At 42.8% G+C, this 25,884-nt stretch overlaps 1 protein-coding gene across 1 annotated transcript; it reads right to left on the bottom strand.

Moving 5' to 3' along the window:
- Positions 1 to 1,257: 1,257 nt before the first annotated feature.
- LOC121624847 (serine protease HTRA1B-like) lies at positions 1,258 to 23,908 on the bottom strand. Its single transcript, XM_041962784.1, has 10 exons — positions 23,286 to 23,908; positions 18,055 to 18,154; positions 17,669 to 17,783; positions 17,440 to 17,529; positions 7,546 to 7,740; positions 6,930 to 6,962; positions 5,979 to 6,093; positions 5,587 to 5,644; positions 3,911 to 4,006; positions 1,258 to 2,130 (listed from the first exon to the last, which is right to left on the bottom strand). Exons 1-10 carry the CDS (start codon positions 23,743 to 23,745, stop codon positions 1,962 to 1,964), a joined length of 1,431 nt encoding a protein of 476 aa, XP_041818718.1. The 5' UTR covers positions 23,746 to 23,908; the 3' UTR covers positions 1,258 to 1,961.
- Positions 23,909 to 25,884: the final 1,976 nt, after the last annotated feature.

The raw sequence follows: 25,884 nt of genomic DNA, 5'->3' as shown, positions 1-25,884 counted from the left end.
ACCACCCGGCCTGCTTTCAAAGCATCTTGACATGCAGTTGTTGTACAAATTAATGGCTGTTCTATCTTTGTTACAGTATTAAAACACTCAGATCTACCAGCCAGGACAGCACCAGTAGCTTAACTTAGCTCCCCATGAGAAAGCCAATGACAATGACATCAACTGACCCCCTGAATGAACCTGTGCAGAGAGCACATTACTAACCTCACTGTGTTAACTATGTCAAGTGTTATGCAAGACCTTCGCTCCACTGGGCTTACACACACACACACACACACACATGAACACACACACACACTGCCAGCCAGCAGATTGTGTCATGCTGTGTTGAACTCAGTCTTTCGGTGTGTGACATGGCTCAGAGGGAGGACACACACCACATCACAGAGTGGAGAACAAGATGTTTGAGAGATGATGGAGTTATTTCTCAACTTGTTTTCTCCGTCTCCTTGTGAACAGAACTTGGCTGCTGTGGTACATCTGTAACGAAGACAAGTACATTTGTCTGTGATGAATCATTTTAAACTCAATACTTATTTTGCCACAATGTTTTTGGTCACTTGGGGGCAGCACAACAAGCTGCAAACACAGCGCTGATATACAATTGCCTCATGAAGTTGATATGGAGAACTGTGGCTAATTTACTTAGACGCTGCAACATTAGCATTTTTTTGCAGTCAAGTCTCTGGCCTCCTGATGAATCTAAGTCCAGAATTCACTCGTCTTTTAGCTCTGTTTTGGTCTCCACCACCTCTGAGGAAAATATCTGGCTCTTGAGCGGCTGAATGCTTCACCGTGTTCACCAACTAGGTGCTAATTTTACAGCAATGCAGCAAAGTTGTTGTGTTTCGCTCACTACAATATGAACATCCCATTACATTGGATGTAATATTGATTAACACATAATATTCTCAGCATCTGCTGGCCAACACTTATCACACATACCAGTTAACAGTTAAGAAGAGAGCAGCAATATATATCGTAACTGTGTCAACTCTCATTTCAATTTCTGTTTCATGTACAGCAACAGACCGTAACAGTGGAAGGGTCTTGCTTTGGATGATGTGTCAGCTTGCCTGTTAATGGACGGGAGCAAAGTCAAACTGTAGCACAGACAACGTTAGCTGTTGATTGGAGATTAACTTTGGAGAAGAAAGTATAAGAAACCAAATCCGTGATGATGTGGAAACATAACACTCCACAAAGAGGAAGAGGGTTAAGAAACCTCAACATGTCCTCAGAAGCTCAGGGGATCCTAGAAGGCTCCATGAGGATCCCCTACCTGCCACCTATAGACCTCATTAAGGAGTAGTTTATTCGTCATTAACAAAAAAATGTTACAAAAGTGAAAAATAAAGTTGTACAGAATATTCAGAGCAAGTACAAAACACTGTTGTGCTTATTGTTCGATCCTTTTGGCTGGTTGAGGAACCTGTGTGTGATCACACAGAAACAGTAATGATGATGACACTTTTGAAAATAATTTTATTCCCTTTTTTTTGAAAAACTGTCATCAAACAAACACAAATACTATCAAAAAATATTCCATCAAGAACATACGCAATGAAACAGAACTACGGTAGCCTGCGGTGACCACTTTGTGGCGACAGATGGGGTTAGTATAATTTAAAAGGTCTGTGATGATGGAAAGTAAATTGAGATTAGAAGAATAATTCAAACAAATTTGAGAAATATGATGACAGGGTTGATGCTTCAGTTCCCAGAGTAATGAAGTTGGACCTTTGAAGTTGTGTGTGAGCGTAACACCATGGAAGAGTAGTAGTAGTACTAATAATTACAAGTTCTTAAACACAGTAGGTGTGGCCCCAGACACACACACCCGTATTGGTTGCTTGGTTTTTCAAAGTGTTCATAAGTGGTTGAAAAACACTGAGAGCCAGCTCGGGATTGGTTGACCGTTTGGGTTGTTGAGTTGATCGTCTGCTCATTCAGCTGAGAGGTCAAGGCTCGATCTCCTCCGGGATGATGGTGAGGATGACGTCCTCGTTGCCTCGCCTCACCACCGTTCGCAGCGTCTCGTCCCGCTTTATGGCGGCGCTAACATCGCTGGCCGAGGTGATTCGCTCGCCGTTGATGCTGATGATGACGTCACTCTCCTGCAGGCCGGCTCTGCCACCAAGAAAGAAGAGTGAAGGCAAACAAACATCACAAACAAATATATATTTGGTGTTTGCAGCAGCAGCCTCCAGGCCTGAAAAATGAAACCAGAAGTGAGTCAATCCCCATAGACCCCATGTTAAAACTTCCGACTATACAGGAGAAATAAACATGTTTACAGCCTGGTACTAAAACAGTTTTGCTAATAAAGCTAATTCCCCCGTTGATGATACATAACTCACTCGTTTAAATTATACTGAATCTTAAAGTTACGCATAATTATGCCATGGCTGCTTTGAGTGACAGCTAGCCGCTAGGTTTCAGCAACCAGGCTTCATTTGGTCCGCCTCAGCTCCACCCACGCTCCACCTCTTTGCCAACTCATTTTTGGCTTAGCCGGGAGTTTGTCCAGTCCAGTTTTGTGTTTGTCTTTAGCAGGATATCTCAGGTTATAGCTCTTTTATAACCTTCCTTTATTTTATATCCTGTCCCTTAAAATCCGAACCACGTACTAATACTTCGTTCCACTTGTGTTGTTTGTAAAAGCTCTTATTTGCTGCTTATGTAGTCACATACTGTATATGTCACACCACGGTGAGGTCTGTCTCGTCGTGGGGTTTTTGTCTTGTCATTTCCTGTTTTATTTTGAAGGTCTAACTCTCCTCTCGTTTCAGAGCACTTGCCCTTCCTCATGTGTCCCGTGTGTCCGCCCTGATTACCCATTGTTTCCACCTGTTCCTGATTACCCTCCACGTGTTAAATAGTCTGCGTCTCCCTTGTCTTGTGCCAGTGTGTCTTTGTCCGTCGGCGATTCACCCGAGCCTGTCTTCCCCCGTTTGTCACAGTCACAGTCTTGAACCGTAAGCTCTTGTTTCCTCCTCGTGAGTGTTTTTTGTTTTGTAAATTTGATATTCTAGTTTCTGATTTATTTTCTCGTCATAGACCTTAGCCGATTTGTATTCCTCTGATTAGAGTGATTTTCTGTTGTTTCTCTTCTTCTGTTTAGTTTCTTGTTCCTCCATTTATACTGTATATACAATAGAGAAATATTTAAGATGTGAATTTTCCAGGGGCAAAAATCAATCAAAACGTGTTCACTAATTGAGCTCTTGAGGTGAATCCAAGGCAGTTTCTTTCTGGTACTAAAATGCAGAGGCTACACCTCCAGAGCAAAGAGAAATGCGCTCAACTATGACTGAAGTAGTTTGTCCTCCCTGCCAGAGGGAGTTGGACAGTCTGGGTGGGAAACATTCATGATTCTGGCTCCGCTGCCAGCTTTCAGCCCAGTTCCACAAGCAAAACAGCAGCTTAAAAGCCAGGAGTGAACTTTCCATATCCAGAAAGTTCAAATCTAATAAATGTCCTTTCAACAAGATCAGATCCTCATCCTGACTCCCGCCTGGGTTTCTAAATAAACCCACCAGACAACAAGAAAATATTCGCTACCTGCTGTTTATGCAGGTGGAACACTGCGGTTTGCTTTCAACAAGCTTTTCATGTGGATACTAATAATCTTTCCAGGGAGAAAATTCTGCAGGAGTGAGTATGAACCCTTCTATCTACTTTCCCATGAGACAAGCTCCTTTACTGAACGTGACCTCCTGAACTACTGGAAGAGTAAAATGTGCCACCTGTGCCTCTGGTGTGAAAATCAAACTCACTCCAGATGATGAATGCAGAATTATGTATCCTAAGATCTTTTCTGCTGTGAAAAAACAGCTGGTTAAATAGACGTATCGGGCAGTAAACAACAGCTAATGTGGGAATAAGAGGTGATGGGAGGGACACTCACGTCTCTGCTGGAGTTCGGCTGATGACCTCAATGACATACGCCCCAGAGGTGACATCTGGGAAGTCTGACTGCCTCTCCTTCAGCTCCTTCGCCAGCCTGCGGGGAGAAAAGACGAGGGAAAGAGCCGAACATGAGCTTTTGTACTACATGTCCACACACACCAGTCTGATTTTAATTCAACTTGAAGTGGGGGGGGGGGGGGGGTTGCAGCGTGACTCATTTTAAATTCAAACATGTAAAGCATTGCTCTGATTAATCGTGACACTCCTAAGCTTTTAAAAGCTGCAACTTCAGCAGTACAGATCTGATTCAGCATCTTGGTGCTGATTGGTCCAAAGACCACCCGGATGAGTCAGTCGACATGTACTTATTTATTCAAGTTGTTCACGCTTAACAGATTCTAGTGGACACTCGCTAACAAGATCCAGGTGCACGGAGGAAGCTAAAATTATGCAACACTGGTTTTAGTTCATTTCAGTTAACCATGAAAACACATTTAGTCGCCTTTAATTTTTGTTGTGAGATTTGAGGGTTGGTTGCTAAAAAACATCACACTGATGGACTGTGTAGACCAGGCATCTCAAACCGGTTCCATAAAGGGCCACGTGGCTGCAAGTTTTCATTCCAACCAAGGAGGAACACACCAGGCTGGAATCAATTAATCAGCTGATCTCAGTCTTCAGCTGATAACTAAGTGATCCCTTGATGTTGATTGGTTGGCCTGATGTGCTCCTCCTGGGTTGGAATGAAAACCTGCAGCCACGCGTTATGGAACCGGTTTGAGATGCCTGGTGTAGACAGTCACAGAAACACACATGATTATACACAGGATCATGTGTCGTGGCTCTAGCAAGGCAACTCATTTCTAATAAAATGATGCTAAATGGTCACATATGGTCATTTCTTGCATAAACTATTCTTAAAACGTTTCAATTCGAGGATGCTCTGATGTGTATGACTTTCACCAGGCAAAAACCACTCATGAGCTAAGACAAGACACATGTAATGTTGGGGCATTTTTTGCCTTAAAAAGTCCTCAAATGTAGCAGAAAGGAAAGTTTTCATTTCTCCCTGTAGAACAACAGTATTGTAACATATGGTGGGTGAGTGGGCTAAAACCCACTGGTATGTTTAAAATTAATAAGCTGTCGTAAAGTGAAGCTTGTTTGGGTGTTTTGAGGCGTTTCCTGGAGCGATCCGCTCTGGAGGAGCAGCCTGGGCGTTACTCTGACCTGTAGGCTGTGGACCGGGCCTCCGTCAACTTACATTCCTATTTAAACTCATCATTTGAGAGCATATATGAAGCTGAGGTCACTTTTTCGATACGATCACCACCCTTGTTATGTTTGAACGTCAGGGATCTGGGGAGATTAATCAGACGGCCTCATCTCACTGCAGAAACACTCAGAAACTGAACAGTCTGATCTCACAGAAATACATTAATGAAACTTTATCCCTACATGTCCAAAAAAACTGGGACTGTAAGGACAGAGTCAGTGTTTTCATTAATTTAAGTGAAAACCCGACCAAAACCTTAACTGACATATTCAAGCCTGTGTTTTTTTTTCAAATCTCTTACCAAAATCGCTAACTTTCACCATGAAAACCAAACAGATGTTTATTGTAATTTGATGAAAATCCAAACTGTTATGATGTCATTAGATCCAGGAACTTACGTTGGAGTGAGACTCATCATTCTGACGCCGATGTATTTCTTCTTCTGGACTGCTTTACCTGGAGAGCAGAAGGAAACGCTTGTATAGTTGAGAAAATCCTTCCCTCATATGTTCATGTAAGCATTGTCATCGTCTTCTATCAGCTTATTTATTTATTTGTTTTTAAATGAAAAAATAGTACAAGGGCAGGCGGGCAGGCAGCTTTGTTTTCAGGATCATTTGTGAAATTTGTAGTCAGTGTGATGCCTGACTTGAAGTCAACAACATGTCTCTGACATGAAAGGCATCATGAGCTCACATCTGTTGTGAAATAATACTGTGGACACATGTTGTCCCGCCTCCCTCTGTCTCTGATGTCGACTCAGAACATAAAGAGTGAAAGTGTCGCGAACCTTTGGCCTGTCTGTCATGTGACTCTGCCAGGAACTGTCGGATCTTGTCTGAGGGGATGGCGAAGGAGATTCCTGCTGTCACCTTCAGAGTGTTGATGCCGATCACCTCTCCATCCTGTGGGACACACATACAGTGCAAAAACACACACACTCATTTGCCATCGATAACGCCCAGCAGTAAAAGTCAAATTTCCTCATGAAACTTGTTAAACAGTTTTTCTGACGCCACGTTATTCTTCGTTTAGTAACGAGCCAGATGAAAACAAACTTCTAATCAGAGTCAGCTGTGGACTATTTGCCAAGCATTACCTAAACTCTTTATTTACCTTTCCTAATAAGGACTTTATGGGCCTTGGTGATTGTTTATATGAGATTACGTATATCTCTGTTTCGCAACATATGGATGTGATCCCAGTAATAAGAAACTGTGATTCTGTCCTGTTTCAAAGATAGAGAGGTGATGTAAGAATTAAATTAACTTGAATCTCAGGGTGATATAAACAGCACATGACTGGACATTTTTTCCAAAACATTCAATTTCAGCCCAAACAACAAGTGAAAGCTCATTCAAATGCCCAACTATTATCATATTGAACATCTTGTTGTAATTAATCTGCTTAATATTTGATGTAGCGAAAGCGAAATTATGCAGCAAAGAAAAATCTGAATGAAGTGTAATAAATACGGGTTGTGATTCTAGGAACATTACAGAATGTAAGTGAGCGTGGAAAGATGCTACAGGTAGCAGGGCTTCCTGACATGCCGAATCAAACGTGAAAATGAAAGTGTTTTATTGGAGACAGTTAGCAGATGTGGAGGACATGAGTATATGATACTTTGTGAAACCACCACAAAAATACAAGACGTTCAATACATTTCAAACAGGCGACATCTCATTTTGGAAGCAAATTTGTATTTCGTTTCTCCTCCAGCAGGTTTTCCATCACTTACCAGATTGACCAGTGGTCCTCCGGAGTTGCCGTACTGCAAGAAAACAAATAAGGAAACAAAGAATGTAAAAGGAAAGAAAACAGTACATCTCTGCTAAAGTGAGAGAAATGTGATAAACTATCGATAAACAATGAGGCGTCAATGTAATAATGAGTAGTCACACTTCTACTGCTTTCATTCTCCATCAATTAATTAGGATGATCTCAGGTCTACATGACCTTATCATGATGATCATGTGCTCCTCGTGCTAAGTGCACCATGCTGTATAATAGTGTTTATCAAAAGATGCTCTGAGTTCCTTCTCAGTCACTTTTTCTATCCAGCCAATCAGCAGGTCGATGCAAACGGTTTTAACTATTCAGGGAACAGCGGGATCAACATTGAATACACTTCCACAAACATCTATTTATACTAAGTCTAGCACACACATGGTAACCATGAATGTAAACATGCCAACAATTTGGATCGTGTTACGTTTTTGCAAATTTTGGAGACCATTGTGAGAAAAAACTGCTAAACCTCCTCAAAGCCACAGAGTGTTTTTGTTCTCCCCACAGCGCTCTGAGCTCCCCGCCTCGGGGCACGTCTGTCTGCACGCCTCCGTGTCTTTACTCACGTTGATGATGGCGTCCGTCTGGATGTAGTCCATGTCAGAGTTCCGGAGGCCCAGCTCCTTGCCTCCCCTCTGGGTGGTGCTGACGATACCGGTGGTGACGGTGTTCTGCAGCGAGAACGGGCTGCCGATGGCGACCACAAACTCACCAGGACGGAGATCCGCCGAGCGGCCGAGCAGCAGCACCGGCAGCTTCATCTGCTCCACCCAACACACACAGGAGGGAAACAGAAAAAAAATGGCTGAATCAACACAAATCACAGAGCTTTATTACTGTCTTCAAATGCTGTTTGAAAGAGTGAACAAAGACAGCTGACAGTAAAAAGTAAATGGACTGTATTATCTGTTATTATTGGACATTTAATGTACAGAATTACATGAATTGTTTGTTTTTCTACTTTTAATGCCTGATGTGCTCATTTTTGCAGCTCAAAACAGCTCTTAGCAACAATCTGCACTACCTGAAACTTTAATAGCATCTACGACCAGCCTGTGGATGTGCTTACATTACCTGTACACGCTAATGATGCTAGTTAATGTTGCTCCTTAGCCTTCGAGGTAATGATTAGATCGGGTCTATTACAGGCTTGTTAGCTGGACAGGCAAATACTGTAAACACACTGTTTAATCCAATCCTGGTTTATACTTTTGGCCTGTTTTCAGTTTGGAGATGCTAAAAAAAAAAAGGCACCGTCCTCCATAAAAGCTGAATAAGAATCAAATGAACACAGATGATGAACCATGAATGAAAGAACAGCAGCAGGTCACTGGACAGGTGGCACACACACACACACAGATGCAGACACACACACACAGATGCAGACACACACACACAGAGAGAGGTAAACAGCAGTTTCTTCTCTCTAAGCTGTTGGAGGCAGACGAGGATTTCCTGTGGAGAGCTGCGTCAGCTCTCAATATGGACGAAGCTTCTCTTCATACACGTCCCAAACTCTAAATCTCCATTCATGACTGCTCGCAACCTCGTTTCCACCACGACCGACCAACGTGTCAGTCAGACTTTGTTGGACATCTGTAAGCCTTCTAAATTCCTTCAGTTTGTAAGAGCGGTCCAACCTGCCACTCAGTCCACTCAGAGGTGGCGTGTGTCCTCAAAAATCATAGGGGGGTCGCCAAGAGGGGCCACGGCAGCAATCACAATCTGTTCAGAGGGCGGTCACACAGGATTCATTGTCTCACGCCGTTTTGATACAGAAGACTAAAGATGGTTTCCTGTCAATGTCCTGACACTTCCAGTGATGATGAAAACTACTATACAGAGAGCCAATCACAGACAGCAAACATTAAATGGCTACTGAAAAAATCACAAATATCACCAAAAGTGTGATTTGATTTTTAAAAAATTATAAAAATCCTGCCAAATAACATGTCACAAGAGCAGGATGTGGTCTATTTTCCATTCCCAGTTGTAGTTTTCTCATATTTTCCATCATATCAATCGATTCTCACCAACATGTGTTCAGTGGGCAGTTCTCCACAGTTTAATGCTGCCTTGGCTGCTGCTTCAGCACTTTTCTGCCAGCCTGTCTGTATGTAAATATGCAAAAAAAAAAAGAAAAAAAAAGTGCACTCTCTTCGCCAAAGAGATTAATCACACCCAGGTGTCATTACAGCATGAGTGTGATGTGATGGTGCAAACAAAGACGGGAACAGAGATCCAGAACAAGTCTAGCTGGAGAGGTTTTCCGACGAATCCAACAGATTTTTATTGGTTCTGTTGTTTGTGCGGCTGCAGGTCGCAGATCTGCCTGCATGTCGGATTTACTGCCTCATAATTATTAGCTTTTCCATCCCAGCCACAGCAGTTTCCAGTGCTGTCATATAAAAGCCGAGGGTGCTTGACCACTATTGCAAACACACGCACACACACACGCACACACACACACAGAAAGTTTGAACTCAAAGAGCGCAGTAAAGACTTTTATATGTAATAATCTGTTAAAACAGACTTTAATAGAATTTTATTAGAGAATGGTGTCACTCTACCATTCTCTCTCTCTCTCTCTACTTTATTACAGCCAGGAAACACTCAGACTGCTGTTTGCTCTGCCACTGCTAATTTTTTTAAGCCAGTCGACATACACACACACACACACACACACACACACACACACAAAGGCATGTGTGTGTGTGTGTGTTAAAGCTTTATCGTATGTTTACCTTCATTTTACAAGATAAAAACGAGTGACATGAGTCCCAGTCAAATTATATTAAAGTCATAAAACTCTGCCCTTTTTTCAGGCAAAAATCTGCCAAAATGGTTTTCAAATAAATGCCTAAAGGCTCTGAATCTTATTTTCTCTATCGGCTTCTGATTTTAGAGCAGTTTCGGTTATTTATGTGGTATTTCTATTTATCTCCTGCTTTATTCGTAGGTATTCACCTTCGTCGGGGAGGTCATGTTTTTGGTTTGTTTTGTTCGCTCTTCACCAGGATCACGGAAAAACTAGTGCCTGCCTGTCATGAAACTTGGTGGAAAGGTGCAGCACGAGCAAAGGAAGAAACCATTAAATTCTGAAGCGGATCCAAATCACTATTTTTCACTTCGGTTTACATCCGTGAGCTGTGTCCCGGCCTCCTGCATGTTGTCCTACTAACCTACTTCAGCCCCAGATGTGACGCAGAGCAGAAAAACTGAGACATAAAGCAGCCGCGATGCTCGGACCGAACTTTCATCTACGGCACACTCCACCGAGCATGACAAGCGTCTGTTTGTCTCTCAATGAGTGCGTGTGTGCATCTTGTTTCCCCGGTGATGACAGACACATCTGCTGCCCATTTCCTCTGTTAAGTAACAAGCCGGGAGACTCTGACCCACTTTTGGTATGCTTTAGCAAGTCAGAGGGGTAGAAACATAAGAGAAGGATGGAGAGAGGAGAGAAGGAGTGAGAGGCACATGAAACGAAGCGGAGAAAGAGATGCAGGCAGATGTGACACGTGTGAATGCATTTTACATCTGAGGGCAGCTGTGGAGTGATGAAGACATTTCCAGACCAACCAGTGAAGATGAAATGCAAATCTTTTTTCACTCTGTGCACAACTTTGATTGACATGCACGAAGAGCTTGTCTGAAAACCACAGGTATGCTCAACGCATCTGTACACGACCATACTTTGACCTGAGGAGTTTGTACGGTAGCGTCTATGAGTGTGTGTGTGTGTGTGTGTGTGTGTGTGTGTGTGTGTGAGAGAGAGAGAGACAGTGTGTCCCGTGGATGAGTCAGCAAAATAAAATGTGGAGCCCGAAACAGACGCCAGAATCTGAGATTGAAGTGTGTCTCCATTGCAGCCTCACTGTTCCTCTCTCATAACTTTACTCTGTTAACTCTTGCACATGCTCCAGCCAAGTAAAGTGAAATCATGTTTATTTTAAACATGATGGTGCCCCAATTAATACTTTAACAGCCAGTTTCTCCTCAGATTTGCCAACATATACACTGACACCTATATATAAACACTTTTATTGTGTTAAGTATGGTGTGTGTATACTTTTAATTAATTTTCACCTAAATATACAGCATTCTTTAGTTGTGAGCTCATATATGTTTCTTTTTCTACCTGATTGTGATTCAGCAAAGTTTGTGTATCGTCTTGTTCTTCATCAGTGTTAAAATACATATTTGACTGCAAGGCAAGAGACTTAAAACAAAGTTTGAGCTCAATTCACAGACAGATTAATGTGATGAATACTTCTATCATAAATCTCAGTGGGAAACTGCTTGAGGTCAGTCCCCACACTGCCCCATACATTCACACAAATCACCAACAAGCGTATAGAGACATAAACAAGGTGGTTATGAATGGATTCATTCAGCTCCTCTAATCAGAGCTTTCCATCGGTTCAACATAAAGCTCCTCTGTTTGCCTGTGCTGAACCATCGAAGCCGCCGTCCAACGCAGCCCGCTGAGCTCCGCCCTCCAGGAAAACGACCGTGTTTCTCGCTCTGTGGTTTTCAGGGTGACAGCACTTTGCCCAGGGTGCGATTACAAAGCCGAGGGGCTGCATTCAGTAGTAATTTAAGAGACGCCAGCACAGCAGAGTGCAACACAACAACCAACACAAAGACCACAACAAGGAACAAAGCAGTGGTTTTGTTCTTCTTCTTCTGTCATCATTCGCTCCTTCTCATTATCTCTCTCAGTCCATTCATTCACCACGTATAAAACCTCGAGTACAGTAAGCATGTGACAGGGCCGGTTAGCTCAAATCACACACATACACACAACCACACACACTCATAGTTGTATCTTGCCATGCAGATTGTTTTGTTTTCATGCAACCAGGTTTCTTCGCCTCTGCTGTCACACCACTCAAACCAATGAAAAAGCTAATTCAAACTGCATGTCGCAGGTGTAGAACGCTCACTTCCTAAGACATGGAGGTCTGAATCTGAGTTTAAAGCTGCTGTAATCCATTTCAACCATGAATCAAATGACTCAGAGGTGAAAGGGCCTTTGTGACTCTGCAGTTCCCCTCATCTCTGCAGAGCTGTCAGCGCTCTCGGAGGAAAAGCTCTGATCATCACCAAACAGCAGAGTTGGTGAGGAAAGTGGAGCATTCAGCAGCTAAAGAGCCAAGTACTTTTCTCAGGAGTTGGTGGAGACCAAAGCAGAGCAAAAAGGTGTTGCTCCTCTTCGATGTGTGAACAGGTAACTGTTTGCTAACATTAACTGACTTTTTCCCCATTGCTTCTATTTCTTCCTCATGTGTCTTGGGTGTGTTTTAAAAGTCGATTTTGTGTTGATCAAGAATCAGAGTGCAGACACTCAGCGTCTGTGCTGATGGAGCCCCACCTCGCCCCGGGGAGCGATGTGGCTTTTTCACCACAGACACCTTGACAGGTCACAGCATGAAGAGCAGAGGTGCAAATATTAAAACTAATGGGGGCTGAATTACACTTTGCTGCTTCAGTTTCAGGGTGCTGGTATTGTTCATGCTGAGGTGAAGAACAGAGACATCATTAGTGTTATTAGTAACACCTGTGCTCTTTCTGCTGTGAAAAAGGCCAGCTACAACTACGACAAACATGCAATGGAAATTAGCGCTCATCTTTTCATTGTAATTCTCTTTTTGTCTTCCACTCTTTCCCTTCTGTCTTGCTTTATTCACCCCGAGCAGACTGAGGCCGTTTAGTTGTGCGGTTGAACAAACAGAGCAGAGAGCTGCCAACTCTCTGAGGAATTTGCTGAGGGGATAAAATCTGTGAATTAAAAAATAACAGGACAGCGCAGAGAATTCACTCTGTGTGCGAACAATTGCTCCTAAAACTAAAATTATTGGTGGATATTTTCTCCTGATCGCTGTACTTGAATCTCTGTAACTTTAAAAAGCTGGCAGTGTCAGCAGTAGCAGCAGTTCCTCCCCATTATAGTAAATAAAAGTATTAGTAGTATCAGTATGGATCAGATGCCGCTGTTGGCCTTCAGATGTCCCAGCCTGTTAAATCCTATGAGCTGATCAGATCAGCCGAAAGCAGTTTCCATAAGCCGCTCATGACACGTGACGTGGAAAACAATCAATGCTGGATCAAGGTGGAATATCGCCGTAAGGCTTCAGTGGGTGAGTTAAGACTCAAAACAACAGCAGAGATCTCCTGTCTGCACATGCTCAGGGGAAACCAGCCTCAGTAGCAGCAGCGCAGGCCGACACTGATGACTGAAGCACATACCTGTATCACACGTAATCATTAAAAAAACATGAGTCTGCTCAGTGGGATTTATCAAAAAGTCAGTTTCATTAACCAATATACAAATTTGTGTCGTACGTACATACTACCAACGGATGCACACTGTTTTTCATAGTAGTCCGTAGAATTAAACTGTTAAATCAATTCATTTTGCAGTATTCTAGGCCAGGCTCAGCTGCTTTCTGGTTTTGGAAAATGGAAGACGTAAACAATAACACAGCTAATGAAGTAATGCCTTTTGTTGTAACGTGAGTTGCAGCTCGTCCTCCTGGTATTTCTGTTGCTTTGGAAATGTAAGGCTATCCTTGTTACCCGCCAATCAAACTCGGAGCCTTTTCATAAAACTTGTTAATTGTTGGTGTTAGAGCCATTTTTTGGGTTATGTGTATTTGTGTTTATTTTTTGTTTATTGTCTGGAAGCCACAGTAGGGGGCGCTCTGAACTGTGGGGGCAGAAATTATTAAATAGAGTAAGAGGTAATTACTCAGCAGGTGTGCTGCTGAATGAGAGAGCAAACAGTTTTTTGACCGTCACGTCACGTCGGATCGTGTTTGTCGACTTTATGCGTTGTGGCAAATTATGTGAGCCTATTTGTTTGTATGCACAGTTCAGTACCGGAGCATAGTGTCAAGAGCGTAAATCTATAAATAAATGTGGATGATTGCAAACGAGTGTTGGATTCATTGGACCCAGAAGACGACGGACGCGTCAATTACTAATTCCAGCAGGTAGCCGCAGCCCCTCAGTGGCTTAGGTTCGTTTTTGTTGTTTTTGTTAAGAACAAGTCACTATAGTTGGTATTTTTGTTGTTCCTGCTGGTTTGGTCATAATGTGAACGTGCTGCCAGCATAGTCGACAGTTTCAAATACAGCCAGTGTTTGATTGGACAGAAGCTCTGCTCACTCAGAGCCCTCACTGGCTAACCTGACGCTCCACAGAATCACCAATGACTGGCCGTTATCCTATCTGGTCTTAAAGGCCCTGCACACCCACACAGGTGTTTTCATTTACCTTCCCTCATCAGACGTCTAGTCAGGAGGAAGCCGGCTGTGGTTACTGTGGAAATATGATGTGAAGGGCACTTTATGCATGCCCACACAGTCCTGAGAAGAGTGAAAACACCTGTGTGCATGTGTAGGAGCTTTAAATGTGCAATAACTGATTTTTTTGCCACTTAAGGGAAACAGAAACCAGCTGTAAAAACATTTTATCACCTTTAAAGTTGAAAGCAGATACAGAGACACATTACCTTTTATTTGTAGTCCTGCTTCTGTCCCCTAAGTGAATTTATGTCCAATATTACTCTCCTTTTAGCTTTATTTTTGGTCTCTGCTGAAAACTGAAAGAAATATCTGTGTCTTTAGCTGCTAAATGCTCCACTGGGTTTATCTGTCTGCTGGCAGTTAGCAGCTAGTTTACAGTGGATCTCATCACAACCTAAAACTTGGTCGTGAATCTGCTCTGTTAGCTATGAAGCAGAAGCTTATCTGCCCTGAACGTGCAGCTACACGTCTGACTGCTTCATCTGCAAACACTTCCAATTACTGCTAAAAGCTGTTTAACATTGACCTGCACTGTATGTAATGCACTGCCACCACTAGTTCTTCCTCTATCAGACAGCCATGAAATGTCGGTGAGTGGGGAAATATGAGCAGTGTCAGTGGTCACTGTGGGTGCACTCAGGTTTGCTCTTCACAATATTTTAATGTGAAAATACTTCCTGTTTTCTACTAGCGCCATCACGCTCAGTTTTTGTAACTTAATCGGACGAGACGAAAACAGAACATCAACAATCGGTCGAGACAAGTGCGAGCGAGTGTAAGTTGTTGGAAGAGTGTGTGTGTGTGTGTCTGTCTGTGTGTGTGTGTGTTGGATGTGTGGGAGTGTGGAGGGCTGTAAGTCATTTTTGCAGAAGTACAGTTGCCTCTTGGTTTTTGGGTGCATGTAAACCACAACCACAAAGTGCTGAGCAGTTTGTGGATTTCTGCATAATTTCATGCCCCGAGGCTCCAGTTAAGCCCGAGCGCCGCGCCCGAACATGCAGAGGAAAACCATGATGGTCTCTGTCTGACCGGCAAACATGAACTCACGTCCTGCGGAGTCAGTGTCTCTGCGTATTGAATAAATGTTTGTCTGTGTACAAGCCGTTCTCATTCTGCCCATCAAACATTGGCTCTAAAGTTAAACCTCAGGCACACAACAACAGCAGCAGCAGCAGTTTGTTTCTGGAGAAAATATAAGAACCTTCAACGAGTATCTGTCAAATCTCTAAATATGGAGCCTGCATGAGGTCATGGGGATATTCATACTTTCTTCTGCCATATATGAATATATGAAAAACCTACATTTAAGTGAGTGCAATCCTCTCTTTAAGTTATATAACATAGTCAAACCTGTAATTTGTTATTTGGCAGATTCACAGTTTTGGTAGCTGCTAGTTTTGACAGATCACATTTCTTTATCTTTGCAGTTTTCCAGTGAAACTGCTTGACTTCAGACGTTTTTCTAACAGGAAGACATCTCTGAAGGAACGTTTGACATGCGAATATGAAATTGAAAGATTTAAAAAAAACTGGGCAAACATCAGCTCCAAGATCCCACAGTCATGCTTGTGGTGATGTTGCTCTTCTTCTGCGTGTTTGTGTGACTCTGTGGAAGAATCTTCATCCCCCTGAAAAACATGCTTTCTGCTGATTATGGTTCCAGATGGCAGGGAGGATGTTAGATGGCATTAACAGGTCTGAACCTGCCTTACTGACAGACTGGAGGGGTAAAGAGACAGTTCAGCATTACCCACATCTCCCCTACTTGGAGTTAAAAACTATCTGGTCTTATTTTGATGAAAAATATTCGGTTGTCCACATCTTGAGTTTTTGCCATTTGGCCTTCATGCTTTATGCATTTTAAGGTCCAATGCAAATGTCAAAGTGATACCTTGAATAACTTGTGCAGGGAATATGGGAGGTCCTTTTTTAAAAGGGCATAAAGTTTCTCAAATCTTGAGTTTTTAATAAGGTGAAAACAGAATCCAGATCAGAGTTGCATGATGCATCCTGTCTGCTTCTGTAAGCACAGCTGGATCACTTCCATTAACCTATTTCCTGTTTTCTCTTATTCTGTCTATTTACATATCCACAACTTTAATTTGTTATGTCCAGTCACAAACAAGATGCAGAACGTCTTGGTTCTTTTTATGGGTTTTTAACTGAGGGCAAATGGAGTGGACGGTCTAATTCAGGGCTCAGGACAGATTTAAATACTTGGAGAGATTATACATACTTATCACTGTGTTCTTGTGAGTTAATCTGGCATCAAAATTCCTAAGTTTTACCCATGTAAATGACATTCCCCTTTAAGTGTCTGACCTTGTGGAGGATGTTGTAGCTCTGACTGCCCAATGTCTGTAAAAAAATGAGACACATTGACCTTCTTAGGCTAAAAATGTTTTTCCATTGCATAAATCTTGCGGATAACCTCACTTCCTGAGCTGAACCCGGCCGCTCAGTCATCCCTGGACCAAAACAAAGAGCTGCGAGAAAAACGAAAACCCAAATTAACCCACATAAAAAAGTTCCCTCTGTCTCCTGAGCTGCTCCGCAGAGATCCACTTTCATGAGTCATGCTAGTATTCTGCTGAGGTGCCTCACCTCAAAGATCCCACTGAGCTAAAATTAAAAGCAGGCCCTCCGCTTTGGGAACGCTCAGGAAAAACATATTTTCCATAAGAAATAAATACTTGAATTTGATTTGGAAAATAAAAAAAAACAGGGAGGAGAAGAGAGGAGCAGAGAGAGAGAGGAAAAAACAAGTCTGTCTGAGAGGGGAAGAAAAAGAAAAAGGGCACGAGGGGACACAAGAAGAGGACGTTTCTGGAGAGCTGCGTCGTAAAATCGAGGTGAGATGAGGTTTCGTAAGATGCATCAATCAGTTTTGTCACAATCAAATCAGTGTTGTCTCAGATGATATCAGACACAGGAGAGATTCATAACTCCCACAGACTTTCTGAAAAATCTTACAAATATATAAACAGTTCAGGTAACCAACTCTGGGACAATGAAAGGACCTCCATCCCTCCCAGCCGGTCAACTCCTGATCACTCTTCTGACTGCCCTCCACTTTCACAACTAAAAACTTGAACTTGAACCATGTCGTCCCATCATCCCTCTCTCCATCCCTCTCTCGCTACTCACCGGTGCATCGATCTTGATCAGAGCGATGTCGGCCTTCTCATCCACGTCTTTGATCTTGGCGTCGAACGTGGCTCCGCTCTTCAGCTCCACCTGTCATATCACAGTCATTTCAAACCATGAAACAAAACCATGAAGTGGGAAATTACAAGAATTATCTAGCACCAACACAATTTATTAGAAAAACGTGATGTAAGTCCTCTCTGTCCCCTGCACTGACCGCTTTACGTACCTTCACTCTGTGCTTGTTGGCCACCACGTGAGCGTTGGTGACAATGAGTCCGTCCTCTGACACAACAAAGCCAGAGCCGCTGGCTACTGCCACCTCCCGCTTAGAAAATATCATCCTGAGCAGAAAGAGGAAGAGACGGGAACATGTTTCTGACTTATACTGTAGCCTCAAACAACAACATGAGCTCTACCTCTACACTGATCCAACATAATCATATAAATTCATGTTAACTGAAAACAGCATTACTTCTAAACTCTGCACTAAAGTTATCACAGGTTTAACTGCAGGTGTGTGTTAGCAGTAGCAAGTGATAATTAAAAAAACTGGAAACATGAACAAACAAAGGGTTTTTGTGAGTAGGTTGTTGTTCAGGTAGTTTTTCTTACTTGCGGTACAGTTCAATATGAACGACGGCAGGTGCGATCTTCTCTACCACGTCGGCGATGAAGTTGTACTTGTAACGAAGACTGTCAGGGTTCTGCTGGCCTGGAGGAGGGAAAAGACAAAGTCAGTGAACTGCATCACACACACACACACACGCCTTCATGTTAATCTCTGAATGAAGCAGTGAACTGTCAATCATCTGTTGTCTCAAATAAACCTGAACTTTGTCGGATCATGTGACAGAGTAGACTGTGTGCTTGTGTTGCCACATCATGTCTGAGTTGGCTGAGTTTCATCTGAAGCATCCTGACTGCGCGTGGTGCCGGGTGGTGTGAAGGGACCCAAACTGTAGCTGTTGTTTTAAACTGAATCCAGATGTGGGGTGCAGTATACTAACTGTAGGTCTGAGAGCAGCTGTAAACCGTCTGCTGCTCCCACCGATGCTTATAAAACAAAGGAAATGACTCAGAGCCTCAAAAGATACAGAGAGATAGCAGGAGAGGGATGTTCGGACATCTTTGGACAAAACTGCGACAGTCCATGCGTAACCACACTTTGGTTTTACTTAAGCTGTGCTGCAACATCTGTCACAGCTACTTTCTTTTCTCATTTCACTGGTCACTGGTCCTGCCAACTCCCACCTGCTGGGACCAGTTAGAAGACACTTTCCCACATTTGTGTGTTTTGGTTTTCTCAAAGCAGAGTGATTTAAAGCAGCACGTGGGACGAGACATTAAGACTTTACACACTATTAAACCAAGCCACGGCTGCTATACGATGAAATCTCTGACCAATCACAAGCAGCCAGGGCTGATGCACATATGTTTAAAACATGTGACCAGTTGCAACTCAACAGCAAATGAAGGCACTTCATGTAAAATATGCTCCATGGTGCAAACAAACATGGCTGTTTGGAAAACTGCAATATTTCTATACAAAGTGAAAAAACACGCTTATTATTTTCTGTCTCTGCAGCACATTGGGGTTGTGCTACAGGTGTCAAATGATGAAACAAGGCCAGTGTGTGTCAGAATCATGAGAATTAACATTAAATCTGGCTTTATTTCTTTAGTTTACTTCAGCATACTGACATTTTACACAGTTTGAGCTTCATTTCAAAAAATACATATTTAATGCAAACTTAGCAGAGAGGCTTTGTTTGTGAACTCTCAATCCTGATTGGACATTTTCACTGCCACCACTTAGTGAGGTAGTTCTGGTCTTCCTCTGAACAGCATTCACTGCTGAGGCCGAGGCTCTTCATGTTTGAACTTCTGTCATTCATGCTGTTCAACTCACATGACTCGAGGTGAGGTTTTCTGAGAATCTGACTGAGCAGCTGAATGTTCACTTAGACCTCAGGTGCAGCCGAGCGTCTGGAAGACACTGGTGTGTTTATGTGTGTGTGTGTGTTTGGCTGGCTGGATGTTTGGCTGGAGGATTAGCGGTGTGCCAGCTGCTGCAGCTTTGAAGTAAACTGAAAGGAGCCAGTCAGATGAATGAGGAAACATAGCGACCACACTGCAGGTGTCGGTAACAGCCCTGCACACTGTATACTGAAGGTCAAGAAGGGTCAGTTCTACACTGAACATGACTGCACTCAGAAAAGCAGCAGCAGGTACATTTTAACGATCACGGCTCAGGTATCAGTGTCCTTGAATGCACCAAGGAGCGTTCAAAACAGTGTCTGCTAAAGCAGTACCATGTGTGTGTCACAGCCTGATAGATCTTCTACCTCTGTGCCATAGAGCTCCATTGTTAATGGAAAACTACATCATCAGTGAGCCATACTGTTGCATTGAGTGATATGTTCCTTCAATATCATGAACACACACACTGTAGGTTATTTTGACTCAAATAAAAACTGCTGCTGGAAATGCTCACTAGAAAAGTAAATAATAATAATAATAATAATAATAATAATAATAATAACCTGAAAATAGTCCCCAATAAATGCAATATTTCCTCCAGTCTGAGAAACGTTAGCAAAAACTGCAGTGACCAACTTTTTGGAAATTACTGAGCCTATTTTAAAAAGGAAGCTATATATTTGTGTTTTTAAATATTTATGTCTTCAGTAGGATTTGCAATGGATTTGGGGCTGAGAGCTACAAACAGGGTCGGGAAGTTAGCAAGTATTGTGGGAAGGACTAGCACACTGTTGGTTTTGGTCTTTGGTTCATGACATTTGTCAACAACAAGAATAATATAATATAATACCTGTATCATTCTTTACTAATTACAGAAAAAAAAATGAATTGATATATATTTGCAGCTATGTTTGTATCTGCAACTCTTATGAATGAAAATCAAGCAAAAACTGATTTTGGTGAAATGATCAGCAGCCATGGAACATTTATGTGATCAATAAAAATGGCTTTTTAACTAGTTCCACACTTATAACACCAAAAAAGCTGCAGCACATTTTTGCAGCTTCGCCTAAAATAAAACGACACCCTGTTTTGTACTTTATGTGAAATCTCATTACAAGCTGGACGAGCCTGAACTGGGAAAAATTCCTCCAGTTCCTGAAAGAGTTGAGTCACTGTGCAACCGTGTTTTGTTGATGCTGTATCCAAGCCTGTCAATCGGACAAAGAACTCGCAGGTCTGCACAGGAAGCAGAAAAAATAAAAGAAAAATGATAAATGACAAAAGGAAAAACAGTTCTGATCCCTTCAAATCTGGGTGAAATAACAGTTTGACCTAGATCTGCGTCTTTTCAGGAAGTTACACAATCAACCAATCAGCTCCAAGAGATGAATCATGAGACAAGACTTGGTGTGTGTGTGTGAGTGTGTGTGTGTGTGTGTGTGTATGTGTGTATGTGTCACTGACATCTTCCAGATTTCTTTCCTCAGCTCAAAAAGTTCAAATCAAACTAGGCTGTCTCTCCTGGTTGAACAGATGAAAGATGAGAGGAGAGGAAGGAAGGAAATGAGAGGAGGGAATGGAGATGGGTGGACAGAAAGATAGGAAAGGAATCAAAGAACAGATGGTAGGAGAGGGGAGGAGAAATGAGAGGAGTAAGGTGATGAAGAGGAGGAATAACTCGCTATACTTCCCTCTTTGATCAAAAGATGAAATATGGGAGGAGAAGAGGGATGCATGAGGAGAAAAGGAAAGGGAATGAGAGGAGGAGAGATATTTTGGAAAGAGGTGATATGTGATAGACGAAAAGTAAAGTGTGGCAAACGAAAGATGGAGAGGTGGGGAGATTATATAGAAGGGGAGATCGAGAAATGGAAGGAGGACAGAAGATGAGAGAAAGGAGGAGAGGGAACATGGGGAGGTGAAGAGGGAGGAGATGAAAGAGGATGGCGAGGGGGGGGGGAAATAGTGATAGGAAAGAGGAGGAGAAGAAGAAAGAGGTTGACCTTGTTGAATTCCAAGAGTCAGAAAGAAACTGCTCTCAGCAGATTGGTGTGTTCACAGCTGCAGCCTCACAGTGACTGTGTGTGTGTGTGTGTGTGTGTGTGTGTGTGTGTGTGTGTGTGTGTGTGTATGTGTGTGTGTGTTTTTGGGCAGTAATATGCTTTCATTACTCTCTCTCTCACACACACACACTCATAGGGGAACACTGTTTGTTTTTGTAGCACAGGGCAGGCTCTCAGGATGTCCTGGCCTAATTTCAAGACATTATAACTTTGTAAAGATAACATAAAGAGTGTGTGTGTGTGTGTGTGTGTGTGTGTGTGTGCGTGCGTGGATGTGCATGTGCGTGTGTTTGTGAGAGAGAGAGAGTTTGGTGCAGTGTGAGACGCAGATGCAGATCTGACCGATCAGCGAATGGAAAGAAGCCAGAGAGACAGAGAGGAAGGTGAGAGATGTCATGTGAAAGCAGCTTCTAACAGAGTCAGATACTGAACACTGATGCTGTAAAATATCCAAACGTCCTTTTACATGAGTGGAAGTTGTGATGAAAAGCGTTTTTCTGTTTCAACCTGCAGCTGCGTCCCAAAACCCAAACCACTGAATCACTGCTAATTCTGCTTATCCAGTTTCAACTCTTTTGTTACGCAGAAAAACATTCCAGCATTATGTGAAGTGACCTGGAGGATTCTGACAGAAATATCTGATGATAACAGGATAATCCTAAAACTCAGTGATCTCAGCTACACACAGATATCGATCTGAAGTTTGCTAAAATTAGCAGCTGGGCAGACAAGACTGAGTAAAGCTGCAGCAACACGAGTAAAGGAAAGGAATGGTTTGACATTTTGGGAAATATGCTGACTCATTTTCTTTCTGAGGATTGGATGAGAAGACACTGAGATACCACTCTTATATTTATCCATTAAATATGAAGCTGAGGCCAGCAGGCAGTTAGCTCAGCTTAACATAAATATTGGAACCAAAGGCAAACAGCCAGCCAGTCTTTCATGAAACAATTATCTCAGCTCAGAAACACAATGGAGCAAATGAATCTAGCTACTGAGACCCAGACTGAAAACAATTTGAGTGACTTTGCATTTGTGGAGAGAAGTTGGGAGTTTTTCCATTTACTTCAATGTAGCCATTGGTTTACTGGAGCAACATCTAGTGGCCATTAGTGGAACTGCATATTTCGGCTTTTTCCACTCTTGACGATTTGCAGTAGAAAGTGAATCAACATTTTTGATAATCGGTTTGTTATTTAAGCCATTCTTCAAATGAAAACTGCAAACATTTTCTGGTTCCATCTTCTTGTGGAGGATTTGTCGCTTTTCCGTCATTGAATATCTTTGGAGTTTTGGACAGAAATTTTAAGATCTCTTCATCATCTCTTCAATGATGAATGTCTGAATCGCTACTTGCAGCCTCACTGGCATCGGGGAAAAAAATCTGTTTTTTGCAAACCATTTAATATAAAGTTAGCCATGATGAGGTTTTGCAGTTGGTGGTCTAGTTTACCTGGCTTGCTAGTTGCTACCATTTCAGCGCGTTGTCATGGTGACACTGATGGGGTCAGGGCCACAAAACATGGTGCACTCCATGAATATGTCAATAAGTGTGGATGGAGACTGGAGAAGATGAGAAAGTTCATGCTGTGTGTGAACCGCTGCTGAGGTCATCCAAGTTCAGATTCAAAACACACACACACACACAAACACACACACACACTGTCTTATCACACTTTAGGCTGTGTGGAAGCAGTTATACTTCCGGAGTCCTGCCCTCTTCATTTTCTCTGTTACAGATACAATCTCTCTCTGTGTGTCACACACACACACACACGCGCGCTCAGCTCTCACCTTTCCCGCAGGCTCCTCTCTGAATGAAAATCACCGGCGGCTTCTGCAGCTTCAGCGCGCGGTTGCTGACGCGCTTCAGCTCGCAGATGTTCCGGTACGACACGCCGTCGCTCCCGCACACCGGCTCGGAGCTGGTACATGCGCACACACCGGCCTTGCCCCTCCGCCTGACGGTGGCGGACACCTCCACGCCGTCGGTCACCACGCACTCCATCCCCTCGGCGCACTCGCGGTCTCCGGTGCCGCCGCACTGCTCGCCCTCGCCGGACGCGCACACCGGGCAGCAGTCGCAGCGGTCCAGCACGTCGCCAGCCAAGCAGTCAGCGGGGATCGGCGCGCACTGCGACTTGTCGCACTTCTCCGGGCAGCCGATGGCGAAGCGTTTGGCAATCCGCGCCTCGGCCAACAGATATGGGCAGACGAGCAGGGTCATTACGCAGAAGGCAAACTGGAGACGCATGATGGGACAGTCCAAAAGAAACTGGAGAAGAAACTGGAAGCTGGACTTTGAATTGTTATGAAACGCTAAGTTATAGTGTCGTAGACTGAAAGTGTGCTGGTGAGAAGTGTGCAGGTCTGCTCTCCGTTACCGGCACAAACTGATGCAGTGTAGGGCTCCTGTCTCCGGCTGTCCCGGTTTATAAAAGCTGCAGGATAAACACAGGAGGCGATTGGTGGGCCTGTGTGACGTCTGGCAGACGGGAGGAGGGGATGGCAGGATGGTGGAGATGTGTGTATGTGATTAAAGTTGTGCGTGGTGGAAAGTACCTCTGCAATAGCTCAAGTAAGAGGAATTTTTAGGTATTTGCACCTCACTTTGGTATTTCGATTCTGTGCTACTTTATACTGCAACAATATTTCAAGTAATGTGCATTTCTCTCCACTAGGCCCGGAATACTTGTGTACATATGATTAATTTATATGCAACGTCTTTGAACTATCCAGCAGTAAATGATGCTTACATGTTAAGTCAGAGGATTTTTACCTTTGGTGCTTTAAGTACATTTGCTGATAATACTTCTACAGCATAAGCCTACTTTTAGCTGAGGAAAACTTTTAATGCACCTTTACTTTGGGGCATTTTTCCATACTAATAATACTTATTCCAACCCTGAGAATAACTCAGAGTAAAAGAAGTGGAATCATACAGACCATAACACTCTGATGCACATGTACTTCAGGCTGATCCTTACAGGTTACCCTTGACTGAACTGAGCCTCTTTTCTCCCTTAAATTTCCCCTTAACAGGCTCCAAAGTCAGATAAAATGTTGCCTTGCACACTGTATGACAACAGCATACATGCACATTCTGTGTGTGCATGTTCCAACTAAACTACTTTGGTCATTTTCTTCTGGCTCGTTGCTGCCGAGATCATCTGTTATCATCTGTAATCATTAGGCTCAGATAACAAGATAACAGACTGAAACACACTGTTGGTTGTTCTTTGATGATGCATGATAGAATTGTCACTTTTTGCTCCCAAATATGAAATATGTTTGAAGCAGTTAATTCAAATGGGAACAAGCACAAGCTGTGAGAAGTCATTATGTTTCTCGAACAAAAGTAAAACAGTGACCAGCTCTAGTTTTTCAGATGAAGACAGTCAGTGATGAGGCAGCTTCACACATACTATAGGAGGCTTCATCACAGCAAAAACTTTCCTCATGCAAAGCTGCTCATGCTGTCAGTCTGGAAGTTTATGATTAGAAGTTTTTGTCAATTATCTCAATGCATAACATATGTGGTCACGACTTTGCCGAGAAAAGTGTGCAGTTTTATTATTTTTCAGTTCCTACAGACAGCGGTTTCTGTTTCTCTCCTTACTGTGTCTACTGATACCTTCTATGTCCTTCAGTCTGTTGCATAATCACCTACTCTGTTGCCTGCACGTTCCCATTGACCCCCAGTCAATCAGTGCTGGTGTGCAACAATTGATTTTTCCAGTAAGAGACAATTCAATTCAGTGATTGAAAAGTTCTGCTAGGTTTTCAGACTTGTCTGTTTTGAACCCTCATAGCGGATCAGAGTCACATTTTCTGTCACAATGACACTTTTTCAGGTTTTTCAAGGAAATGCTTTCAGAAGAGATCTTGACAGAAGCTGTGCTGTCTATTCTCTAACCGTGTCATCTGTGTGTAAAACTCTGGCCTTGTGCTTGTCTCCTTTAAACATTAAAGTGAATTGATTATAAAATTATAAATGTTATAAGTAACTGTTCCATACTTTTATAATGAAATTCACAATTTTATTGGAATTCCCCACTTATTTTTTTTAAAGTTACTTTATATTTTCCATCTGATGCAGAGCTGCGTTTGTGCATATTCATATTGACACCACAACAATGTTCCCAGCTCTCTAAATGACAGCTCACTCACTCGTTTCTGACTCAAAAACACACAAATTAGTGCCTTCACTTCATTGAAGTGAGTGGTTCGAAATGGACGGTTTGTCCCTGAGTCTCAGTCACCACGTCAGTAACCTGCATTCAGAGCAGAGCAGTCGCGTCATTGGCAGCTTGATGCAAAAGCTCTGTTTCAGGAATGATCAATTGTTCTAACCACTAAACCCTCAATGTCATGGTTTCTATTACATCATATG

Source organism: Chelmon rostratus, chromosome 21 (genome assembly GCF_017976325.1).
Source record: "Chelmon rostratus isolate fCheRos1 chromosome 21, fCheRos1.pri, whole genome shotgun sequence".
Lineage (NCBI taxonomy): Eukaryota > Metazoa > Chordata > Actinopteri > Chaetodontiformes > Chaetodontidae > Chelmon > Chelmon rostratus.
Note: the sequence above shows the minus strand (reverse complement) of the source record. Positions and strands in the feature narration are given on the sequence as shown.